The sequence below is a fragment of the Phoca vitulina genome, unplaced genomic scaffold, assembly GCF_004348235.1.
Source record: "Phoca vitulina isolate PV1807 unplaced genomic scaffold, GSC_HSeal_1.0 scaffold10, whole genome shotgun sequence".
Lineage (NCBI taxonomy): Eukaryota > Metazoa > Chordata > Mammalia > Carnivora > Phocidae > Phoca > Phoca vitulina.
In genome coordinates, this window is record NW_022589713.1 from 42,981,432 (window position 1) to 43,004,207 (window position 22,776).

Below are 22,776 nucleotides of genomic sequence, written 5' to 3' on the forward strand. Positions count from 1 at the left end.
CCCACATCACCTGGGCACATGACACGAGGCAGTGCCAATGGGCAGGGACCCGAGCTGTTGTTGTCTCTGTGCACATCCCATTGAAATGTTGGTCAGCATTGATTTGGAGGTACCCAGTGGTTGGACACATAATAGGTCAGTTGACTGACTTTTAGTTCCTGATTGAGGTGACCAGCTACCCTGTGATGCAGAGAATTTTTGTTTTAGCACCTGTATACTTGGGGTTGCATCCTGAGCTTATCCTTTCTGGGCTCATTTTTCTTTCTTGAGGAAATCCAGTGGTCCCTCTTTCTTCCTTCCCATCCTCTTCAGTCTCTCCCTTCTATCTTTTGTCCTTCCCTTCTTAGCACTCATTCAGATTTATGGTTTTCTCTTTGACCTGCTTGAAGAAAACTTAATGAAGCCATCTTGATATGGAATTTCTTAAAGCTGAAGCTCATTTATTGGGGGTACAAGAATTAAAAATATGAAAATCCCATACCCTTCCCTTTCCCTTCCTCCCTATTCCCTCATTCCTAAGCTTAAGGGACTTCCCAGGGACTGGTGGGACAGTTGCTTTGATCCAGAAGCAGTGGATGTGAGCAAATGGGCACTCTGTAGATGAGTCTTGGTTGTCCAGCATACAGCCAAGACCCCCAAAGGGATTTGTCCCAGAATAGATATTGAAGAGGGGGGTCAGGTTTCAGCTGATAAGGTCCTTAGACCAGCCTGGCTTGATCTAAGAAATTTATTTAAGCTCTCAATAGTCCCCTTCTAGGTTTCAGAAATGGAACTGGCCAGTATATGGTCACATTCTTCCTTGGTCAAGTTGGTCAATCTGACTCCTCCGGAATCTCCTTATTTTTCTTGTGTTCCCAGCATATGCCCTGCTCTCTGCTCAGGGTCTGTGAGTTTCTTGATCCATCACGAGACCCTTTTACCCTGCCCATGGTTGTCCAGCATGATCCACGTTAACGCTTTTATGCTTGTACCCAGTTTATGCTTATAGTAGAGTATCTTCAAATTCCAGTTAATATTCTGGGTCCTTGCTGGCATTTTTTTTTATTATCTAGGAGATGAAAAATTCCTCAGATGATTTTATCCTATTACAACCAATGTATTTTCCAAGATGGTATAGTTTCTATCATTGTGTGGCCAAAAATGAGCGTACTGACTGTTCCAAAGTGATTATACAAATATAACTGTTATTATCTAAGTAGAGTCTAAGAACAGGAAAGCTGATTGCCCTCAGTTATGGAGATTGAGAACAGAAGTGATCATGCATAAAATACCAAGTGCACCAAATTCCAGGGTGAGTGACAAAGATCCGGGCTGCCTTATGCTGCTGGTTTGTAAATACCCAGTGTATGTATTTGCAGTTCCCCTGATGTCTGATTTGTTACCTGCTCAGAATAATTTATTGGAGAAAGGTGCTCCTTCTTTGAAATTTCAACTCAGACGGTAAGATGGCTAGGGTCTCATTGCCACTTTAGAGACAGTCCTGTGCAACAAAAACTAGTTGAAAGATCCAAAGGGATCCAGACAGTGTGTGCTTTGGGGGTGTGAGGGCCAGTAGGTATTATGTTGAGGCATTCCCATGTCCTTAGGAGTAGCTCACCTACCACTAGCTGACCTAGCAAAGAGGTGTTAAGAGCACTGAATCCAGGTGTCCCAAGTGAGCGATCACTTTTAACAGAGAGTGCCATTAAAATTGTGTCAGCATCGGGGCGCCCAGGTGGCTCAGTTGGTTAGGCATCTGCCTTCGGCTCAGGTCATGATCTCAGGGTCCTGGGATTGGGCCCACATTGGGTCCTGTGCTCAGCAGGGAGTCTGCTTCTCCCTTCTCTCTGCCTGTCCCCCCAACTTGTGCATGCTCTCTCTCTCTCTCAAGAAATAAAAAATCTTTTAAAAAATTGTGTCAGCATCTTTCAGAATTTTTGGAGTATGTATTTTCCATGCTGATGCAAGTGCTTCATGAGTCCTTAATAACTATATCACATGGGAGAGATTTTATGTATTTTATTTAAAGTGAAAAGATCTGGATTTATCATTTATTGCAAATATTCAAAAAGTATGTACCTATTAGACTTTTTGAGGAAGATTATTTTTATTGTTCAATAAGTATTTATCAATTATTTAATTGAAGACAATTTCTAGTCTGTGACAAGGTAATTCCTTGAAGGAGACTCCCATGCGCTATCTATCCCTTCCCCAACTGTATTCACCTAAGCAGCTTTGAGCCAGTTTGTTTCTTTGTTAATCTACCAGAGGCCTCTGCATACCAGGCACTGCACCTCGCACTGGGGACTGATTAAAAGTCCCAGTTCTGCCCTCCAGGGGCTCAGCATCAGGTGAGGACTGGATGAACCACGGGTTACTGTATACAGTAGGTGCAATGATGAAGTCAGGCACAGGAAGGTCACGTCGGTGCTGTCCAACAAGAAGGATAGCCTTCCCCACGCCCCCTCCCCCCCCCCCCCAGCTTCAGCAAACAGCATCTGGCCTGAATTTTTAAGAGTGAATATTAGTTTGCCAAGGCTTTATTTTTGTAACATTTTATTATTATCTATTACTTTGGACAGTGGCAGGGATGTGACAGGAAGGTGGAAGGAGTTGTGTGTCTGGATGCACACCTATATTTTCTCATTTGTCCCCCTACTTGGGGCCCGTTTTTGGCTCGGATAGGGTGTTGTGGGGCAGTTTGGCCTGTCTGTCAGCCCCCCAGGCAGACACAGGAAAGGGGTGCAGTCTATCCCTGGGGACGCTGGTCCTGGCTGCTTCCCGCCATCTCTCTCCGTTGCCAGGGCTCTCCTGCCTGAGTAGCATTGGCTCCAACCCAGTGCACCTGCCTTGAGGAGTAGGGCCCTACCGAGAACCAGGAGGGAGGATGGAAGTTTCCTGCTAGAAGCTTAAATAATGTGAAAGAGCAGGAGGGCTGAGCAAGCCAAGTGACACAGTTAACCTGCCACAGAAGGGCATCCCCAGCAGTCCGCCATTGGTGTTGAGCGAGGACTGGAATTCTCAGGCTGAACTCAGCATACTGATTGGCAAATGGTACCGTTTGGTCCACAGCCTCCCTTCTGTGTCAGCTGCAATGTATTGCAAATAAGAACTTGTATTTGCTGCTGCTACAGGGCCTCTATACTATCTGTCAGTCAAATTAAAAAAATTAAATTCTTTTCTCTCACGTCTTTTAATCAGAAAGATGATGACCCAAATCAAGGAAGAGACTTAATTCTGTACCTCTAGGCTTATAGGGTGAGAGCGTCCTACATCTTTGGCTACAGATGGGGAAGAGCGTGCTTGAGGTTCTCCTTGAGCCTCCTTGGAGGCTGCTAAGCCCCCAGCAGCCCTGACCAGAGGACAGAGGGGCTATTTGACTGTTTCACAACCGGCAGAGCAAATGCCCAGTGGTAGTTACCCCAGCCCCAGCTTCATAACACCCCAAACATTCCAGCTTCGGATGCCCAAATCCTGGCCTTGCTTCCCAGGAAATCCTGTGTGTGTGTGTGTGTGTGTGTGTGTGTGTGTGTGTGTATTTATTGATGAGGTAAATTAGTGGAGATTAATTTTAAATTTGTGTTCCTTCACCTTGTTCCCTTCCCTTTTCCTTACCCACAGGAGTCAGAATTTGGGTCAATAAATCATGAGAGTATTTCCAAAATCATAACATGATACTTCTGTGGGATTGAGAGCAACAGAGCTACAGTACCCTTGCTTCTGCCATCCCTTGGTTCTCATGGCCCTCCCTCCCTTCAGGCCTTTGAATCCCCCTGGGGCTCTGGACAAACGGGGTGGTGGGACGCAATGGCCCCCCTACCTTGGGCCTACAGTGGACTCTAATATATCCCCCGGGCCTGCAGGCCCCAGATTTAAGCCCTAGGAATGGGGATGAGTCTTGCCACTCGAGAAGGAGGAGCCTGGTTAGCAGTGGAGGACAGGAGGAGCAGTGGAGACAGGGGACAAACTGTCCCCACCTTATCTTTGGCAGAGGAGAGCTTCAAGAGGGGGCCCGGCGAGGATCAAGGGGAATTTATCACGGATGGGATGTGGGAGGCGGGAGAGAGGCAGTGGCCCCAGGTGATTCCAGGATTTATGGCTGCATGGTGGACAGATGGTAGAGCCCTTCACTGAGACAGGAAGCCAAAGGACGATGTGTGAGGGGAAAGGACAGGATGAGTTCAGTTTAGATCCCATTGAGTTGGAGCTGTGTGTGGTACGGCCTTGTGAAAAATCAGTAATATGAAAAAATGTCCTCTTCCGCTCCGTCCAATACATTTATTTCATCTGAATGCTCTGAAGAGTCTTCTGTGGGCTCCAGATGTCTAGGAATCTAGTTGTATGAGAGAAAGCATAAAAAGGAAAGTGAGTGAACACACACTCTGTCTCTGTCACCTTTGTACTATGTCCCAGAACATGCGCAGTAGACTAGCATCCTGTAGTGCAACGTGCAAAAAGGTTTTCCCCTGAAATGTGATCTCACTGTGTGTTGAGTAGGACATGCCCTGTGTTTATTTGCCAGAGATTATAGATTTCACGTTCATAACTCTTGCATGTGCTTCTGCTTTTCTGCCTCCTCTTGGTTTCCAACCTCCCTGGGGACCAGTGGTTGTCTTTTAATTTGCCCTCTTTAGAATCCTGACCCCACACCAAGGGCAAAAGAGAGTGACTGTGGCTCATTGTGAGTTTCTATTGCTAAAGGTGTTTCCTGCCTTGACTACTGAGAGCCCTGCCAAACTTTTGAGTCTGGCCATCTGACGTCCCTAGTGCCATTTCTGTCCTCAGATATTAGAGGAAAGTATAATGCTTTGTTTACAGTGAAACTGCTCTGGGAAGGCTGATCATTTTTCAGTAGTGTTTCCTTGCTGTGCCCTTGGTAGTTCAGAGCTGTCCTCTATAAGCACTGAAGCAATTAGTTTTGAGAAGGCTGATTCTTCAGGGTCCAGTGCTCCCCTGCCTTTCATTTGCTGAAGCTGTACATTTTAATGAAGTTGTTTCATCTATGTTGCCAAACACTAGAATTTTGCTGCTTCAATTCTAATTATCTCTACTGGCAAATGCTATGTTTTATTAGAACTCTCAAGTGCTCTGTTTATTAAATGTCCGCACACTATGGCATTAGGCACACAAATTAGGTCAGCTGTGCTTATTGATGGGTTATGGATAAAGGATTTTTTCGTCATAATCTTAAAATGCAGTGCGATTGCCTTCTGTGGCTTTGTGCGTGGTCGGCGATGCCTTTTCTGATGAGCTCGGCTGCCTTTCTTACCCGGCCGCCGAGGCTCATGCTGAGTGTCTGAGCAGTGGGGCTGTGGTCGGGGGCTCAAGGTATGTATTTCCAGTCTTTGGAGTAACAGCTTATTCTTTTCTTTCCTGGAGTTGCCTAGCACCTCCATCTTGCTTCCTGTGTTCTATGCCTTAGAGCATTGTGGTATCTACAGAGGACGCTTCTGAAGCCAAGAGATGCCAGTCATGGTGGCACAGGGAGGGCAGCGCTGCCAGAGCTGCCCCAATTCAGTATTTCTCAGCTTTTCCAGCCCCTGCTCTGGGCCCCTTTACGTGCCTGCCACCTCACCCCATGGGCCCTCAGGTGGTATGGGTTAAGCTGGGATGTGCTGGTGGGCTGTTGGCTCTGACCCCTGTCTCTCCTTCCTTGTGCCCCGTGACTGTGGGTCAGCAGGCAGCGCTGCATGGTGATCAGGTGCGTGGCTTCCGCCATCCCACGGACCCAGTCCTAGCTTCACCGCTGAAGAGCTGGCTGATTCCTGGCAAGTTACACTTCACCTCGCCAACCTCAGTGGCCTTATCTGTAGCAAGGGGAGACCTGGAGCCACTTCAGTGTTTCTGTGAGGATCAGATGCGATGCTGACATAGGTTACATGCCTGGGATACGAGCCTTGGCACCCAGTGCCCCATCAGCAAACTGTCAGCACTTCCTTGTTCCTCCGCAGGCCAAGATCAGCACTGAGGCCACTGGTGCCTGGGCCCCTGACCCTGTGCCAAAGGCCCTGTTGCAAGTCATCAGCTGCTTCTCTCTCTCCTTACACTGCTTTACTTGCATGTATTGAGGTGCCAATGGTGTGGACTCCTTGCTTTTATTCATGAGCCGTGGGGATTTAAAAAAAAAAAAAAAAAAGACATCAGGACTTTCCCTAGCCTTCTGTTACAATCTTTTTACCCTGGAACTCAGTCATAGCTTTCTGGGGAGAGGGGCTGCCCTAGAGGAGCATCTAATGGGGACCCAGTCTTTCATTGGGATCATCCCTCCCCTCCAACTCTGGCCTGTGGTCTTTGAACCAAACTTGAGTTTCCCATTTGTCTTTACACCAGGCTTGCAGAGTGCCTGAGAACAACTCTGGCCCCACAAATTTGCCCCCCTGTTTTCTCCCTTCATATAATCCTCTACTCTGACTTTAAGTAACTGTGGTGTTTTTCAATGCATCATTTATCCCCTGTAGGCTAATATGGTTGTGAACAGCAAGAACAAATCTTATTAAAGTTGCTAAGAGAAATGAAATAAACCAATTTGATAGAAGTTAATGGAAGTGTGTTTAACTCATTTTTATGCCTTCTCAACTGCTCTTCGTGTGTATTTCATTCTTTCTGAGGGAAATGATGACCTGAGCCATAGCAGTAGCTGTCTCAATACCCCCTGGAGAACTGCGGCATCATCTCGAGCAGGAGCAAGGACTCTGTTCCATGCCCTTCCTCCCCAACACTATGTAGGAAGCACATATATATCTACAAGAGAGAAGAGTGCGTAAATAGAATTCTCTACTATAATTTTTACGAAGCCCTCACTTTATATTAAACAAAAGTCATAGTGTATGAATGGCTTGAAATCCAACAACAATGTTTTTGATAATGGTTAGAAAAGAAAAAGAACCATTTCTCCCGGTCTGGTTATAGGATTATTGGTCTCTTTTATTTCCTGCATCAGATACTTTATCCTGGAGACCCCCAGTAGTATGGTTGGCTGGGGCTTTTAATGATCAGAGTGCACCTTGACTTTATGCCCCTCTGCAGACTGAGTTGTGGGCTGGCAGAGGCCTTCATTTTGCAGGGACTCTAGAACCTTCAGGGCAGGAGTCCGAGAACCTGGTTGGCCAGGGGACAGTCCTGGATTTGTAGTGTTCAGGGGTAATGGGGATTTGGATAGTTGGCTTTTGTACTAAAGGAAATGCCTATATTAGCAAGTGGCACTCACCCCATGAGTACAAGGGAAAACTGAAGTATTGGCTTCACAGGGAGGCAAAAATATTACCAAGAGCATCATAGAAGAGGCACATTTAATCGTAAGAAATGCGTATATTGAAGGAACAATGGATTTATCTCTAATGAAACTGCCCTGTATTTGCTGACAGGCTGGTCTTTGAACAAGGAGCAAAATGTGTTATTTTATTGAATGGGACCAAAAAAAAGAAAAAAGAAAAAAGAAAACCAAAAAGATTTATTAGCTTCTCTTTTCTTGACTAGAATAGGTTTCCTATGTATCGTTAGTTACTTTATCATGAATAACATGTTGTGTCATCTTGTGCTTATTAATCACCCTTTCCTTCCAACCAACTGTATGAATAATTAGATGAAATCGGTGGCGGACCATCGCTTCCTTATTCATCTTCTTAAACCGGTGTCAGTGGAACATTCAAACATGAACATCCACTCTTAAGTGTGTGTTTCTAAAGAAAGGTAGAAATTTTTAGGCACCGGTATTTGGAAAGCAAACTCCTTGTCTCAGACCAAGCGAAGACCTAGATGGTGCGACTCGGAACATCAAGTGGCTGGCGTTGCTGGGAGGTACACATCTGGCAACAGAGCAGCTTCAGAGCCAGATGCAGTGCTGGTGTTTTTGTAAGCTTTGGAAACCAGGTGTCCATCAAGGTTCTCCTGGTCACTCTGCTGCATTTGTCACTCTGAGATGTGATAGCTTTATTTTGTGATCTCAGTTCACTTTCAAGTGTGGTCTCCTAAGCTCCATGTAGTTGATTCCTAGTCACTCTGACTCCCCTGTCCCCCATCTAAAGCCCAGAGGGCTGTGTGGTCGTCACTCAGCTGTGCGTGGGGAACTGCATGCAGCAGCGCTGGTACTCTGAAGGGTTCATGCTGCCTCCCAGCTGACTTAACACACTGTTGGGGAGTGGGAGTGCCTTAATGCAGAAGGATCTGCTTCATTAAAGCGGAGAAAGATAATTATTTGACCTTGTGCAAAGAATGAAGGGATGGAGGTCATTTGATCATTTGTCTCTATCATGATGTAATTACAATTCTGTATAGTTATGATGGAAATTGTGATCTATTGCAGGAACATCAGGAGAACATTCTGGGTAACACCATGCAAAGTGTGATTGCATTGCTCAACAATCTGGTTGCCTGCAAAGATTCAAATATGAAGCTACTTTATGAACAAGGTAAATGCTTCTTAGAATTCATTTTGAGTCTTGATTTCTGCCTATTTGTTATTTTCCTCATCATATGTAGCGGGGAGTCAAGAAGTGCTATTCAAAGTTGATGAATCAAAATAGACATTTAAGAATCTATAAATAATAATAATGTTATCAGCAAAAATAGGAAATGTGGTTAGATTGTGGTAGTTTCTCTAAGTTCATTTATTTTCCTTTAGGGCTCAAAGTTTCCTTCCTCCTATAGATACTGTTACAGATGATAAACCAAGAAGTACAAGTGTAAGCATGGTAGTTAGACTTATTGCTGTCCATCAGAATAAAAACATATTTAGTCCAAAGCATCTTGGAAAATGAGATCGGATGAGTTGAGGGTGGCTTTATGTTACATCTTATGCATACCTATAACATTAAGATTAAAAACGTTTTTAAAGACTTTATTTTTTTATACCAGTTTTAGGTTTAAAACCACATTGAGAGGGAGGTACAGAGATTTCCCATATAACCCCTGCCCCCATTTATATCCTCCCCTTTTAATTGCCTTTTTATTGTCTCTATAGTTTTGTCTTTTCCAGAATGTCATAGTTGGAGTCCTACAGTATGTAGCTTTTTAGGATTAGTGGTTTTCACCTAGTGATATGCATTTCCGGTTCCTCCATGTCTTTTTTTAAAAAAATATTTATTTATTTATTTATTTGACACACAGAGAGATAGAGATAGAGAGAGAGAGCGCAAGCACAAGCAAGGGGAGACAGGCAGAGGGAGAGGGAGAAACAGGCTCCACGCCGAGCAGGGAGCCCCATGCGGGGCTCAATCCCAGGACTCTGGGATCATGACCTGAGGTGAAAGCAGGTGCTTAACCGACTGAGCCACCCAGGTGCGCCCGCCCCCAGTTCCTCCATGTCTTTTCATGACTTGTTAACTCATTTCTTTTCAACACTGAATAATACTCCATTTGTCTGGATATACCACAGTTGTGTTTTTTTTTTTTTTTAATCCATTCCCCAGCTGAAGAGTATCTTGGTTTCTTCTAGGCTTCATAACAAGGATGTTGTTATCTAAATTAAGTCTAGAGATACATGAGACCCCTTGGGTACATTTTTGTCAGCTCCTTGAATTTTGGTCCTCTCAAACTTGAAGACCTGTGAACTAAGGACACAAGTTATCTGCTCTGCCACATTTTTAGACTCAATGAGGAGACACAGAAAGAAGAACCCTCATAGAAACTCTTATTTAAAAGGAAAAACTAAAAGGACATAGCAGTCACTGATGCATGACAATGTTGAAATCTTGGCAAACACATTTCCTGATTTCCCTTTGTTCCACAGGGGGGAAAAATATCCCACTTTGAGAGTACTCCCTGCGAATGCTTCTCTATGGCTCTTGCCTCTAACTTCTGGTTCATTGTTCTTTTTCCATAAAGATGGCCCATCGTTGTAGCTGAGTAGGATTCTAAGCCTGATTCCTATCTTAGACGTTTGGGGCCCTATAACTTCTTTTCATTCTAAAAGGAATTATCTCTATTCTTTTTAGTCCGAATCGGTGGTGTTTCTTACAATATTAAGTCTAGCAAAATCTTTGTTAGGTTCTTATAAATTTTTTTCTAGTTTTATTGAGAAATAAACATCACTGTATAAATTTAAGGCATATGGCATGCTGGTTTGATTTGCATATATATTGTGAAATTACCACAATAAGTTCAGCTAATATTCATCTTCTCCTATAGATAGAATAAAAAGAAATGAAAAAAATGGGCATTTTTTTTCCTTATAATGAGAACTCTTAGCATTTACTCTTAACAATTTTCCTATATATTGTATAGCAGTGTTAGCTATAGTCATCATGTTGCATATTACTTCCCTAGTACTTGTTTGTTCTTACAGCTGGGGGCTTGTACCTTTTGACCACCTTTTTCCTATTCCTCCTCTCTGCACCGTCCACCTGTAGTAACCACATACATGCATACACATACATACATACATACACACATACCATAACTTCTTTATCCATTTATTGGTCAATAGATACTGAGGTTGTTTTCATGTCTGGCTATTATAAATAATGCTGCTATGAACATGCAGGTGCAGATATTTTCTGAGTTAGTGTTTTTGTCCTATGGCTATATTCCCAGAAGTAGAATTGCTGGATCACATGATAGCTCTATTTTTTTTTTTTTTTAAGGATCCTCCATCTTGTTTTCCATAGTGGCTACACCAATTTACTTTCTCACCAACAGTGAACAAGGGTTCCTTTTCTCATCTATGCCCTTGTTAGCCCTTATCTTTTTGATGGTGGCCGTTCTAACAGGCCTAAGATGGTATCTCATTGTGGTTTTAATTTGCATTTTTCTAATGACCAGTGATGTTGATCATCTTTTCACTTACCTGTTGGCCTTTTGTGTATCTTCTTTGGAGAAGTGTGTATTCAGGTCCTTTACCCATTTTTTAATTGGGTTACTTTTTTTTTGCTATTGAGTTGTAAGGTTTCTTTATGTATTTTGGATATTACTGCCTTATCAGATATGTGGTTTGCAAATATTTTTTTTTCATTTCATAGGTTGTCTTTTCACTTTCTTGATGGTTTCTTTTGCTGTACAGAAGCTTTTTAGGAGTTTTTTTTCTACTTCTGTAAAAATGTCATTGGCAACTTCATAGGGATTGCATTGAATATATAGATGGCTTTTTGTATTTTTGCCATTTTAATGCTATTAATTCTTCCAATCCATGAACACAGGATACCTTTCCATTTCTTCCTTTCTTCTTCAATTTCTTTCATTAACATCTTGTATTTTTCAGAGTAGAGATCTTTCACTTCTTTACTTAAATTTATTCCTCAGCATTTTGTTGCTTTTGATGCTATTGAAATTCGGATTGATTTCTTTTTCATAAAATTCATTGTTATCATATAGAAATGCTACTGATTATTTATTATTTTTTTTTTTTAAAGATTTTATTTATTTGAGACCGAGAGAGAGAGAGAGCACATGAGAAGGGGGAGGGTCAGAGGGAGAAGCAGGCTCCCTGCAGAGCAGGGAGCCCGATGCGGGACTCGATCCAGGGACTCCAGGATCATGACCTGAGCCGAAGGCAGTCGCTTAACCAACTGAGCCACCCAGGCGCCCGCTACTGATTTTTTTGTTAATTTTGTATCCTGCAACTTTACTGAATTTACTGATTACATCTAACAGTTTTTTGGTTGAGTCTTTAGAGTTTCTTTATATAAAGTAATGTCATCTACAAATAGAGACAGTTTTACTTCTTTGTTTGCAATTCCCTTTACATGTCTTTGTAGTGACTTTTATTTCTTTTTCTTCCCTGATTGTTCTTGCAAGGACTTCTAGTACTGTGTTGAAGAGGAATGGTGAGAATGTGCACCCTTGTCTTTTCCTGATCTTAGAGGAAAAGCTTTCAACTTTTCACAATTGAGGATGATGTTAAACTGCAGGATTGTCATATATGACCTTTATTATGTTGATATGTTCTTTTGATGCCTAATTTGTTAGCTTTTATCATAATGGATGTTGAATTTTGTTAACTGCTTTTTCTTTGTCTATTAAGATGATCATATGATTCTTTTCATTCTATTAATGTGATGTATCACATTGATTTTGCATATGTTGAACCATCCTTGAATCCCACTTGATCATGGTGAATGATCCTTTTTAATGTGCTGCTGACTTTGGTTTGTTAGTGTTTTGTTGATAATTTTTGCATCTGTATTCATCAGGGATATTGGCATTTAGTTTTCTTTCTTAGTAGTGTCCTTTTGTGGTTTTGGTAACAGGATAAATGCTGGCTTTGTAAAATGAGTTCAGGAATGTTCCCTGCTCTTTTGATTTTTTGGAAGAGTTTGAGAAGAATTGGTATTCTTCTTTAAATGTTTGGTAAAATTCACCAATGAAGCCATCTGGTCCTGGACTTTACTTCATTGGGAGGTTTTTGCTTACTGATTCATTATCCTTACTAGTAATCAGTCTGTTTTTTCCTGATTTTCTATTTTTTCCTCATTCAGATTTTCTATTTTTTCCTGATACAGTATTGGTAAATTGTACATTTCTAAGAATTTTTCCATTTCTTGTAAGTTGTCTAGATCGTTGATGTATTGTGGGTTCATAGTAGCTTCTTAATGATCCTTTGAATTTCTGTGGTATCCATTGTAATGCCTCCTTTTTCATTTATAATTTTGTTGATTCAAGTCCTTTCTCTCTCTCTCTCTCTCCCTTCCTCCCTCCCTCTCTCTCTTTTGGTTAATCTAACTAAGAGTTTGTCAATTTTGTTTATCTTTTCAAAAGAACCAACTCTTAGTTTGGTTAATCTTTGCTACTGTTTTTCTGTTTTCTATTTCATTTATTTATGCTCTAATCTTTCTTATTTTCTTTGGGCTCAGGTTTTTTTTTTTTTTTTTTTTTTTTTCCTAATTGAAGTATAGTTGAGTTTCTGGTGTACAACATAGTGATTCGACAAGTCTATACATTATGCTGTGCTCATCACAAGTGTAGCTACTATATGTCACCATACAATGCCATTACATTATTAGTTGGTTTGTCTTTTTCTGGCTCCTTAAGGTGTAGATTTAGGTTGTTTCTTTGGGGTCTTTCTAGCTTCTTAATGTAAGTGTTATTACTGTGAACTTCCCTCTTAGAATTACTTTTGCTACATCCCATAAATTCTGATATGTTTCTAGTTCCATTTGTCTCAAACTTTGTTTTAAATTTCACCTGTAATTTTTCTTTGACCCACTGGTTGTTCAGGAGAGTGTTTAATTTCCATGTATTTGTGAATTTTCCAGTTTTTCTATTGTTAGTGATTTTTAGTTTCATGCCATTGTGATCAGAGAAGATACTTGATATTGTTTCAGTCTTTTAAAATTTGCTAAGACTTATTTTGTGGCCTAATGCATGATCTATCTTAGAATGTGGTCAGTATGCATTCAAGAAGAATGTAAATTCTGCTGTTGTCGGATAAAATGCTCTGTGTATGTCTGTTAGCTCTATTGGTCTCTAGTGTTCAAATCTGCTGTTTCCTTATGGATTGTCTGTCTGGATGATTTATCCATTGTTGAGAGTAGGGCATTAAAGTAACCAACTATTATTGTATTACTGTTATTTCTCCTTTTATATCTGTTTTTGCTTTATACATTTAGGAGCTCCAATGTTTGGCACATAAATATATTTTTTTAATTTTTTATTTAAATTCAATTTAGTTAACATATACTGTATTATTAGTTTCAGGGGTTGAATTTAATGATTCATCAGTTGCATGTAATACCCAGTGCACATAACATCAAGTGCCCTCCTTAACATCACCCAATTACCCCATCCCCCCACCCTCCACCCCTCCAGCAACCCTCAGTTTGTTTTCTAGAGTTAAACATCTCTTATTTATAATTGTTATATCTTCATGTAATGACGTCTTCATCATTATATAATGATCTTGTTAGTCTCTATCATTTGTAGTTGAAAATTCATTTTGTCTGATATAAGTATAGCTGCGCCTGCTTTTTTTGGTTACCATTTAATTAAAATGTCCTTTTCTATCCCTCACTCTCAGTGAAGTCTCTTGTAGCCAGCATATTGTTGGATTTTTTAAAAAAATCCATTCAGGCATTCTATGTCCTTTAATTAGATAATTTAATCTGTTTCAAGTAATTATTGACAGGTAGGGACTTACTGTTGCCACTCTGTTGGTTGTTTCTGGTTATCTTATAGATTAATTGTTCTTTGTTTCTTATCCTGCTTTTTATGAGTTTTGATGTCTTTTGCCATCCCTGTACTTCGACTTCTTTATCATATTATTTGTGTAAGTATTATAGGTTGTTTCCTTGTGGTTATGATAAGGCTTACATAAGATATTTCAAACTTGTAACACCCTATTTTAAGCTGATAACAACTTCAGTAGAATTTTTAAACTTGACAATTTTACTTTCTGTCAGGTTATTGCTGTTACAATTTATGTGTTTTTTATATTGTGTAATTAATAACAGATTATTGTAGTTATTATTTTTAATACATTAGTTTTTTTATACTTGTGAACTAGAGTTGTAAGTGAATTATTCACCACTATTACCATATTGCAGAATCTAACTATGACTATATACTTAAACCATTACCAGTGAGATTTATACTATCTTTTTATATTTTTATGATGGTATTTTACTCTTACTTCCACTCAAGAACTTCCTTTAGCATTTCTTGTAAGGCAGTTCTGATGGTAATGAACTCCTTTTGTTTGTTTAGGAAAGTCCTTATTCCTTCATTTCTGAAAGACAGCTTCATGGGGTTTAGAATTCTTGGTTGACAGTTATTCTCTTTCAGTATTTTAAATATGCCATCCCATTCTCTCCTTGCCTGAAAGTTTCTGTTCAGAAATTTGTCAGTAGTCTTGTGGGGGTTCCCTTGTATGTAACTTCCTCCTTTTCTCTTGCTGTTCTTTAAATTCTTTCTTTGTTTTTGGCTTTTGACAATTTAATTATAATGTGTCCCTGTAACTCTATTCAGGTTCAACCTATTTGGGGTCCCTTGGGCCTCAGACATGGAAATGTCCATTTTTCTCCCCAGCTTCTGGATGTTTTCAGCCATTGTTGCTTTAAGTATACTTTCTGTTCCTTTCTCTTCTCATTCTGGAATCTCCATAATGTGGATATTGTTTCCTTTCATAGTGTCCCCATAATTCATATAGGCTTTTTCACTCTTTTGTTGCTTTTTCCTTTTGCTTTTATGACTGTGTAATTACCATGTCCTATACTCTAGGGCACTGGTTCTTTCTTCTGTATTGCTGGGTCTACTTTGGAAACTATATTGAATTCATCAGTTTAGTTATTGTATTTTTTAAAAATTTTTTATTGTTATGTTAATCACCACACATTACATCATTAGTTTTTGATGTAGTATTCCATGATTCATTGTTTGTGCATAACACCCAGTGCTCCATGCAGAACGTGCCCTCCTCAACACCCATCACCAGGCTAACCCATCCTCCCACCCCCCTCCCCTCTAGAACCCTCAGTTTGTTTTTCAGAGTCCATCGTCTCTCATTGTTCGTCTCCCCCTCCAATTTCCCCCGCTTCAGTCTTCCCCTCCTGCTATCTTCTTCTTTATTTTCTTTTTCTTAACATATATTGCATTATTTGTTTCAGAGGTACAGATCTGAGATTCAACAGTCTTGCACAATTTACAGCGCTCACCATAGCACATACCCTCCCCAGTGTCTATCACCCAGCCATCCCATCCCTCCCACCGCCCCCCCTCCAGCAACCCTCAGTTTGTTTCCTGAGATTAAGAATTCCTCATATCAGTGAGGTCATATGATACATGTCTTTCTCTGATTGACTTATTTCGCTCAGCATAACACCCTCCAGTTCCATCCACGTCGTTGCAAATGGCAAGATCTCATTCCTTTTGATGGCTGCATAATATTCCATTGTATATATATACCACCTCTTCTTTATCCATTCATCTGTCGATGGACATCTTGGCTCTTTCCACAGTTTGGCTATTGTGGACATTGCTGCTATAAACATCGGGGTACACGTACCCCTTCGGATCCCTACATTTGTATCTTTGGGGTAAATACCCAGTAGTGCAATTGCTGGATTGTATGGTAGCTCTATTTTCAACTTTTTGAGGAACCTCCATGCTGTTTTCCAGAGTGGTTGCACCAGCTTGCATTCCCACCAACAGTGTAGGAGGGTTCCCCTTTCTCTGCATCCCCGCCAACATCTGTCGTTTCTTGACTTGTTCATTTTAGCCATTCTGACTGGTGTGAAGTGGTATCTCATTGAGGTTTTGATTTGGAGTTCCCTGATGCCGAGCGATGTTGAGAGCTTTTTCATATGTCTTTTGGCCCTTTGGATGTCTTCTTTGGAAAAATGTCTGTTCATGTCTTCTGCCCATTTCTTGATTGGATTCTTTGTTCTTTGGGTGTTGAGTTTGATAAGTTCTTTATAGATTTTGGATACTAGCCCTTTATCTGATATGTCATTTGCAAATATCTTCTCCCGTTCTGTCTGTTGTCTTTTGGTTTTGTTGACTGTTTCTTTTGCTGTGCAAAAGCTTTTTATCTTGATGAAGTCCCAATAGTTCATTTTTGCCCTTGCTTCCCTTGCCTTTGGCGATGTTTCTAGGAAGAAGTTGCTGCGGCTGAGGTCAAAGAGGCTGCTGCCTGTGTTCTCCTTTAGGACGTTGATGGACTCCTGCCTCACATTTAGGTCTCTCAACCATTTTGAGTCTATTTTTGTGTGTGGTGTAAGGAAATGGTCCAGTTTCATTCTTCTGCATGTGGCTGTCCAATTTTCCCAACACCATTTGTTGAAGAGATTGTCTTTTTTCCATTGGACATTCTTTCCTGCTTTGTCAAAGATTAGTTGACCATAGAGTTGAGGGTCCATTTCTGGGCTCTCTATTCTGTTCCATTGATCTATGTGTCTGTTTTTGTGCCAGTACCATACTGTCTTGATGATGACAGCTTTGTAATAGAGCTGGAAGTCTGGAATTGTGATGCTGCCAGCTTTGCTTTTCTTTTTCAACATTCCTCTGGCTATTCGAGGTCTTTTCTGGTTCCATACACATTTTAGGATGATTTGTTCCATTTCTTTGGAAAGAGTGGATGGTATTTTGATGGGGATTGCACTGAATGTGTAGATTGCTCTAGGTAGCATTGACATCTTCACAATATTTATTCTTCCAATCCATGAGCATGGAACATTTTTCCATTTCTTTGTGTCTTCCTCAGTTTCTTTCATGAGTATCTTATAGTTTTCTGAGTACAGATTCTTTGCCTCTTTGGTTAGATTTATTCCTAGGTATCTTATGGTTTTGGGTGCAATTGTAAATGGGATCGACTCCTTAATTTCTCTTTCTTCTGTCTTGTTGTTGGTGTATAGGAATGCCACTGATTTCTGTGCATTGATGTTATATCCTGCCACTTTACTGAATCCTGTATGAGTTCTAGCAGTTTTGGGGTGGAGTCTTTTGGGTTTTCCACGTAAAGTATATCATCTGCAAAGAGTGAGAGTTTGACTTCTTCTTTGCCGATTCGGATGCCTTTCATTTCTTTTGTTGTCTGATTGCTGTGGCTAGGACTTCTAATACTATGTTGAATAGCAGTGGTGATAGTGGACATCCCTGCCGCATTCCTGACCTTAGGGGGAAAGCTCTCAGTTTTTCCCCATTGAGAATGATATTCGCTGTAGGTTTTTCATAGATGGCTTTTATGATATTGAGGTATGTACCCTCTATGCCTATACTCTGAAGAGTTTTGATCAAGAAAGGATGCTGTACTTTGTCAAATGCTTTTTCTGCATCTATTGAGAGGATCGTATGATCCTTGTTCTTTCTTTTGTGGATGTATTGTATCACGTTGATTGATTTGCGGATGTTGAACCAACCTTGCAGCCCAGGGATAAATCCCACTTGGTCGTGGTGAATAATCCTTTTAATGTACTGTTGGATCCTATTGGCTAGTATTTTGATGAGAATTTTTGCATCGATGTTCATCAAGGATATTGGTCTGTAATTCTCCTTTTTGATGGGGTCTTTGTCTGGTTTGGGGATCAAGGTAATGGTGGCCTCATAAAACGAGTTTGGAAGTTTTCCTTCCATTTCTATTTTTTGGAACAGTTTCAGAAGAAGAGGTATTAATTCTTCTTTAAATGTTTGGTAGAATTCCCCTGGGAAGCCATCTGGCCCTGGGCTCTTGTTTGTTGGGAGATTTTTGATGACTGCTTCAATTTCCTTAGTGGTTATAGGTCTGTTCAGGTTTTCTATTTCTTCCTGGTTCAGTTTTGGTAGTTGATACATCTCTAGGAAGGCATCCATTTCTTCCAGATTATCTAATTTGCTGGCATAGAGTTGCTCATAATCTCTTCTTATAATTGTTTGTATTTCTTTGGTGTTGGTTGTGATCTCTCCTCTTTCATTCATGATTTTATTGATTTGGGTCATTTCTCTTTTCTTTTTGATAAGTCTGGCCAGGGGTTTATCAATCTTGTTAATTCTTTCAAAGAACCAGTTCCTAGTCTCGTTGATCTGTTCTACTGTTCTTTCGGTTTCTATTTCATTGCTCTCTGCTCTGATCTTTATTATTTCTCTTCTCCTACTGGGTTTAGGCTTTATTTGCTGTTCTTTCTCCAGCTCCTGTAGGTGTAGGGTTAGGTTGTGTACTTGAGACCTTTCTTGTTTCTTGAGAAAGGCTTGTTTTGCTATATACTTTCCTCTTAGGACTGCCTTTGCTGCATCCCAAAGATTTTGAACAGTTGTGTTTTCATTTTCATTGGTTTCCATGAATTTTTTAAATTCTTCTTTAATTTCCTGGTTGACCCATTCATTCTTTAGTAGGATGCTCTTTAGCCTCCATGTATTTGAGTTCTTTCTGACTTTCCTCTTGTGGTTGAGTTCTAGTTTCAAAGCATTGTGGTCTGAAAATAGGCAGGGAATGATCCCAGTCTTTTGGTACTGGTTGAGACCTGATTTATGACCTAGGATGTGATCTATTCTGGAGAATGTTCCATGGGCACTAGAGAAGAATGTGTATTCTGTTGCTTTGGGATGGAATGTTCTGAATATGTCTGTGAAGTCCATTTGGTCCAGTGTGTCATTTAAAGTCTTTATTTCCTTGTTGATCTTTTGCTTAGATCATCTGTCCATTTCAGTGAGGGGGGTGTTAAAGTCCCCCACTATTATTGTATTGTTGTCAATGTGTTTCTTTGCTTTTGTTATTAATTGCCTTATATAATTGGCCGCTCCCATGTTAGGGGCATAGATATTTACAATTGTTAGATCTTCTTGTTGGATAGACCCTTTAAGTAGGATATAGTGTCCTTCCTCATCTCTTATTACAGTTTTTGGTTTAAAATCTAATTTGTCTGATATAAGAATTGCCACCCCAGCTTTCTTTTGGTGTCCATTAGCATGGTAAATGGTTTTCCACCCCCTCACTTTCAATCTGGGGGTGTCTTTGGGTCTAAAATGAGTCTCTTGCAGACAGTATATCGATGGGTCTTGTTTTTTAATCCAATCTGATAGCCTGTGTCTTTTGATTGGGGCATTTAGCCCATTTACATACAGGGTAACTATTGAAAGATAGAATTTAGTGCCACTGTATTGTCTGTAAGTGACTGTTACTGTATATTGTCTGTGTTCCTTTCTGGTCTGTGTTGCTTTTAGGCTCTCTCTTTGCTTAGAGGACCCCTTTCAAGATTTCTTGTAGGGCTGGTTTCGTGTTTGCAAATTCCTTCAGTTTTTGTTTGTCCTGGAAGCTTTTTATCTCTCCTTCAATTTTCAATGACAGCCTAGCTGGATATAGTATTCTTGGCTGCATATTTTTCTTATTCAGTGCTCTGAATATATCCTGCCAGTCCTTTCTGGCCTGCCAGGTCTCTGTGGATAGGTCTGTTGCCAATCTCATGTTTCTAGCATTGTAGGTTACATATCTCTTCTCCCGAGCTGCTTTCAGGATTTTCTCTTTGTCTCTGAGACTGGTAAGTTTTACTATTAGATGTCGGGGTGTTGACCTATTTTTATTGATTTTGTGAGGGGTTCTCTGTGCCTCCTGGATTTTGATGGCTATTTCCTTCCCCAGATTAGGGAAGTTCTCTGCTATAATTTGCTCCATTATACCTTCTGCCCCTCTCTCTCTTTCTTCTTCTTCTGGGATCCCAATTATTCTAACGTTGTTTCGTCTTATTGTATTGTTTATCTCTTGAATTCTGCCCTCGTGATCCAGTAGTTGTTTATCTCTCTTTTTCTCAGCTTCTTTATTTTCCATCATTTGGTCTTCTATATCACTGATTCTCTCTTCTGCCTCATTTATCCTAGCAGTTAGCACCCCCATTTTTGATTCCACCGCATTAATAGCCTTTTCGATTTCGACTTGGTTAAATTTTAGTTCTTTCATTTCTCCAGAAAGGGTTTCTCTAATAGCTTCCATGCTTTCTTCAACCCCAGCTGGTATCTTTAAAATCATGATTCTGAACTCTAGATCTGACATTGTACTAATGTCTGTACTGATTAGGTCCCTGGCGGTCGGTACTACCTCTTGTTCTTTTTGTTGAGGTGATTTTTTCTGTCTTGTCATTTTGTCCAGAGGAGAATAGATGAATGAGAGAACAAAATGCTAACAGGGTAACAACGTCCCCAGAAAATATACTCTAAACAAATCAGAAAAGACCTGAAACTGGGGGAAAAGAAAGGGAAAGAAAGAGAAAAAAAAAAGAAAAAGAAAAAGAAAAAGATAAAAACAAACAAAAACAGAACAAAACAATACAAAAAAAACAGAATATGAGCAAATATGTTCAGGCTGGTACATAGATCAGTGCCACACAGTAGAATTTGGGTGTATTTTGGTCTGTTAGAAGAAAGTGCCTCCCTAAATTTTAAAGAAAGTAAAAGTTATATATGTACAAAAATAAGGGTTGATACGATGAAGGGATGGAATATGACTGTAAAGATGAAAAGTATAAAAAATTTTATAAAAGGAATTGATAACATAAGAAGTTGTTTGAAAAAAGAAAGAAGAGGATTTAAAAGAAAAGAGGAAAGAAAAAAGGAGAGAATGTGATCAGGCAGGAGACTAGAACAAAGCCATACACTAGAGATTCAGGGCATATTTTGATCTGTTAGAAGAAACTGTATCTCAAAATTTTAAAGAGAGAACAACTTGTATATTTATATGCCAAAAATAAGGGTAACTACTATGAAGGGATAGAATATGACTCTAAAAATGAAAAATAAAAATGTTTTTTGAAAAAGGGATTGATAAGATGTTGGTTGAAAAAGGGAAAAAGAAAAAGTAAAAAAAAAAGAGATAGTTAAAAAAAAAATTAACTTTGAAAGACTAAAGAATCATGGTAAAAAAGCCTTGAATTCTATGTGCAGTATTCCCCTAGCGCTGGAGTTCTGCCGTTCTCATTGATTGGTAAACTTGGCCTTGGCTCCCGGTTCTTGCTGATCTTCTGGGGGAAGGGCCTGTTGCCGTGGTTCCCAAACATCTTTGCCAGAGGCGGAATTGCCCTGCCCTTGCCGGTGGCTAAGTAATCTGCTCGGGTTTGCTCTCAGGAGCTTTTGTTCCCTGCAAGCTTTCTGTACAGCTTTGGAGGACGAGAGTGAAAATGGCGGAGTCCCAATCTCCACCCCGGAAGAGCCGAGAACTCGGGGCCCCGCTCCTCAGTGAGCCCCCAGAGAAAAGCAGTCAATCACTCCTTTCTCCCCGACTCCGGCCACACTCTGTGCTCACCCAGCCTGTGACCGAGCATTTCTATCTCTGGCACCCGACCCCCTGTGGAGTCTCCAAACCCAGCAGATCCCTGCGGTGCGCTCCTGTGCCACTCCTCCTGGGGGAGGAAGGGGAGTCTCCCCCAATCTGCCGCTTGTTGGGTCCCTGCTGGAGGAGCAGTGGCCCGACTGTGCCGCGGATCACGCTTTATGGCAACCCCGAGCTGAGAGCCCGTGCCTCGGCTCCGTCTCTGCAGCCGCCTTCCCTGCTCCGATACCTGGGAGCTCTGCCGCACTCAGGCACCCCTGGTCTTTCTGTGACCCCGAGGGTCCTGAGAACACGCTGTCCCAGCGAGTGTTCCACCCCCCGCTTAGTCACTGGAGCGACGTCCCTCAGCAGAGCCGACTTCTAAAAGTTCCGATTTTGTGCTCCGCGGCTCTATCACTTGCCAGAAGCGACCGAGGGAGGCCCCCTCCCCCGCCGTCTATCCTCCTGAACATCGCCTTGGATTCACTTCTCCGCACATCCTACCTTCCAGAAAGTGGTCGCTTTTCTGTTCAGAGAGTTGTTGCTATTCTTTTCTTCGATCTCCTGTTGAGTTCATAGGTGTTCAGAATGGTTTGATCCCTATCCAGCTGAATTCCTGAGACCAGACGAAATCCAGGTCTCCTAGTCCTCCGCCGTCTTGCTCCTCCCCCCAGTTATTGTATTTTTCAATCTAGGATTTCTGTTTGTTTTTTTGATGGTTGCTATTTCCATGTTGAACTTCTTGTTTTGTTCATGCCTTGTTTTCCTAATTCATTTACTTGTCTTTGTTTTCTTATGGTTCACTAAAGTTCCTTAAAAGGATTATTATGAATTCTTTGTCTGATAGTTCATAGATCTCCATTTTGGGAGGCCAGTTATTGGAGCTTTTTTAGTTTCCTTTGGTGTTGTCATATTTACCTGACTTTTCATGATCCTGATTTGTTGGGTCAATATCTACACATTTGAGTAATCGATATCCTCAAGTTTATAACTTTGCTTTGCAGAGATGATTCTTCACCAGTTAGCTCAGTTTGGGCTTCTGGGTGTGTCTGCTGGTAATGACCTTGAGCAGGTGGGATGGGCTATTTTGGTCTCTTTTGTGGTAAGGCAGCTATTTGTCCTTTGAAGACAGAGATGGAGATGTGCCACTGGCACAGAACAGT

The 22,776-nt window shown here is 40.9% G+C and overlaps 1 protein-coding gene across 7 annotated transcripts in view; it reads left to right on the plus strand.

The window, feature by feature from the left end:
* ULK4 (unc-51 like kinase 4) overlaps positions 1–22,776 on the plus strand; it is a 609,379-nt gene that overhangs the window by 339,649 nt on the left and 246,954 nt on the right. For all 7 annotated transcript variants that reach the window (XM_032408919.1, XM_032408921.1, XM_032408920.1 and 4 more), the window contains one exon: positions 8,282–8,387. In XM_032408919.1, the coding sequence (XP_032264810.1) occupies positions 8,282–8,387 (106 nt within the window). The remainder of the gene's footprint in view (positions 1–8,281; positions 8,388–22,776) is intronic.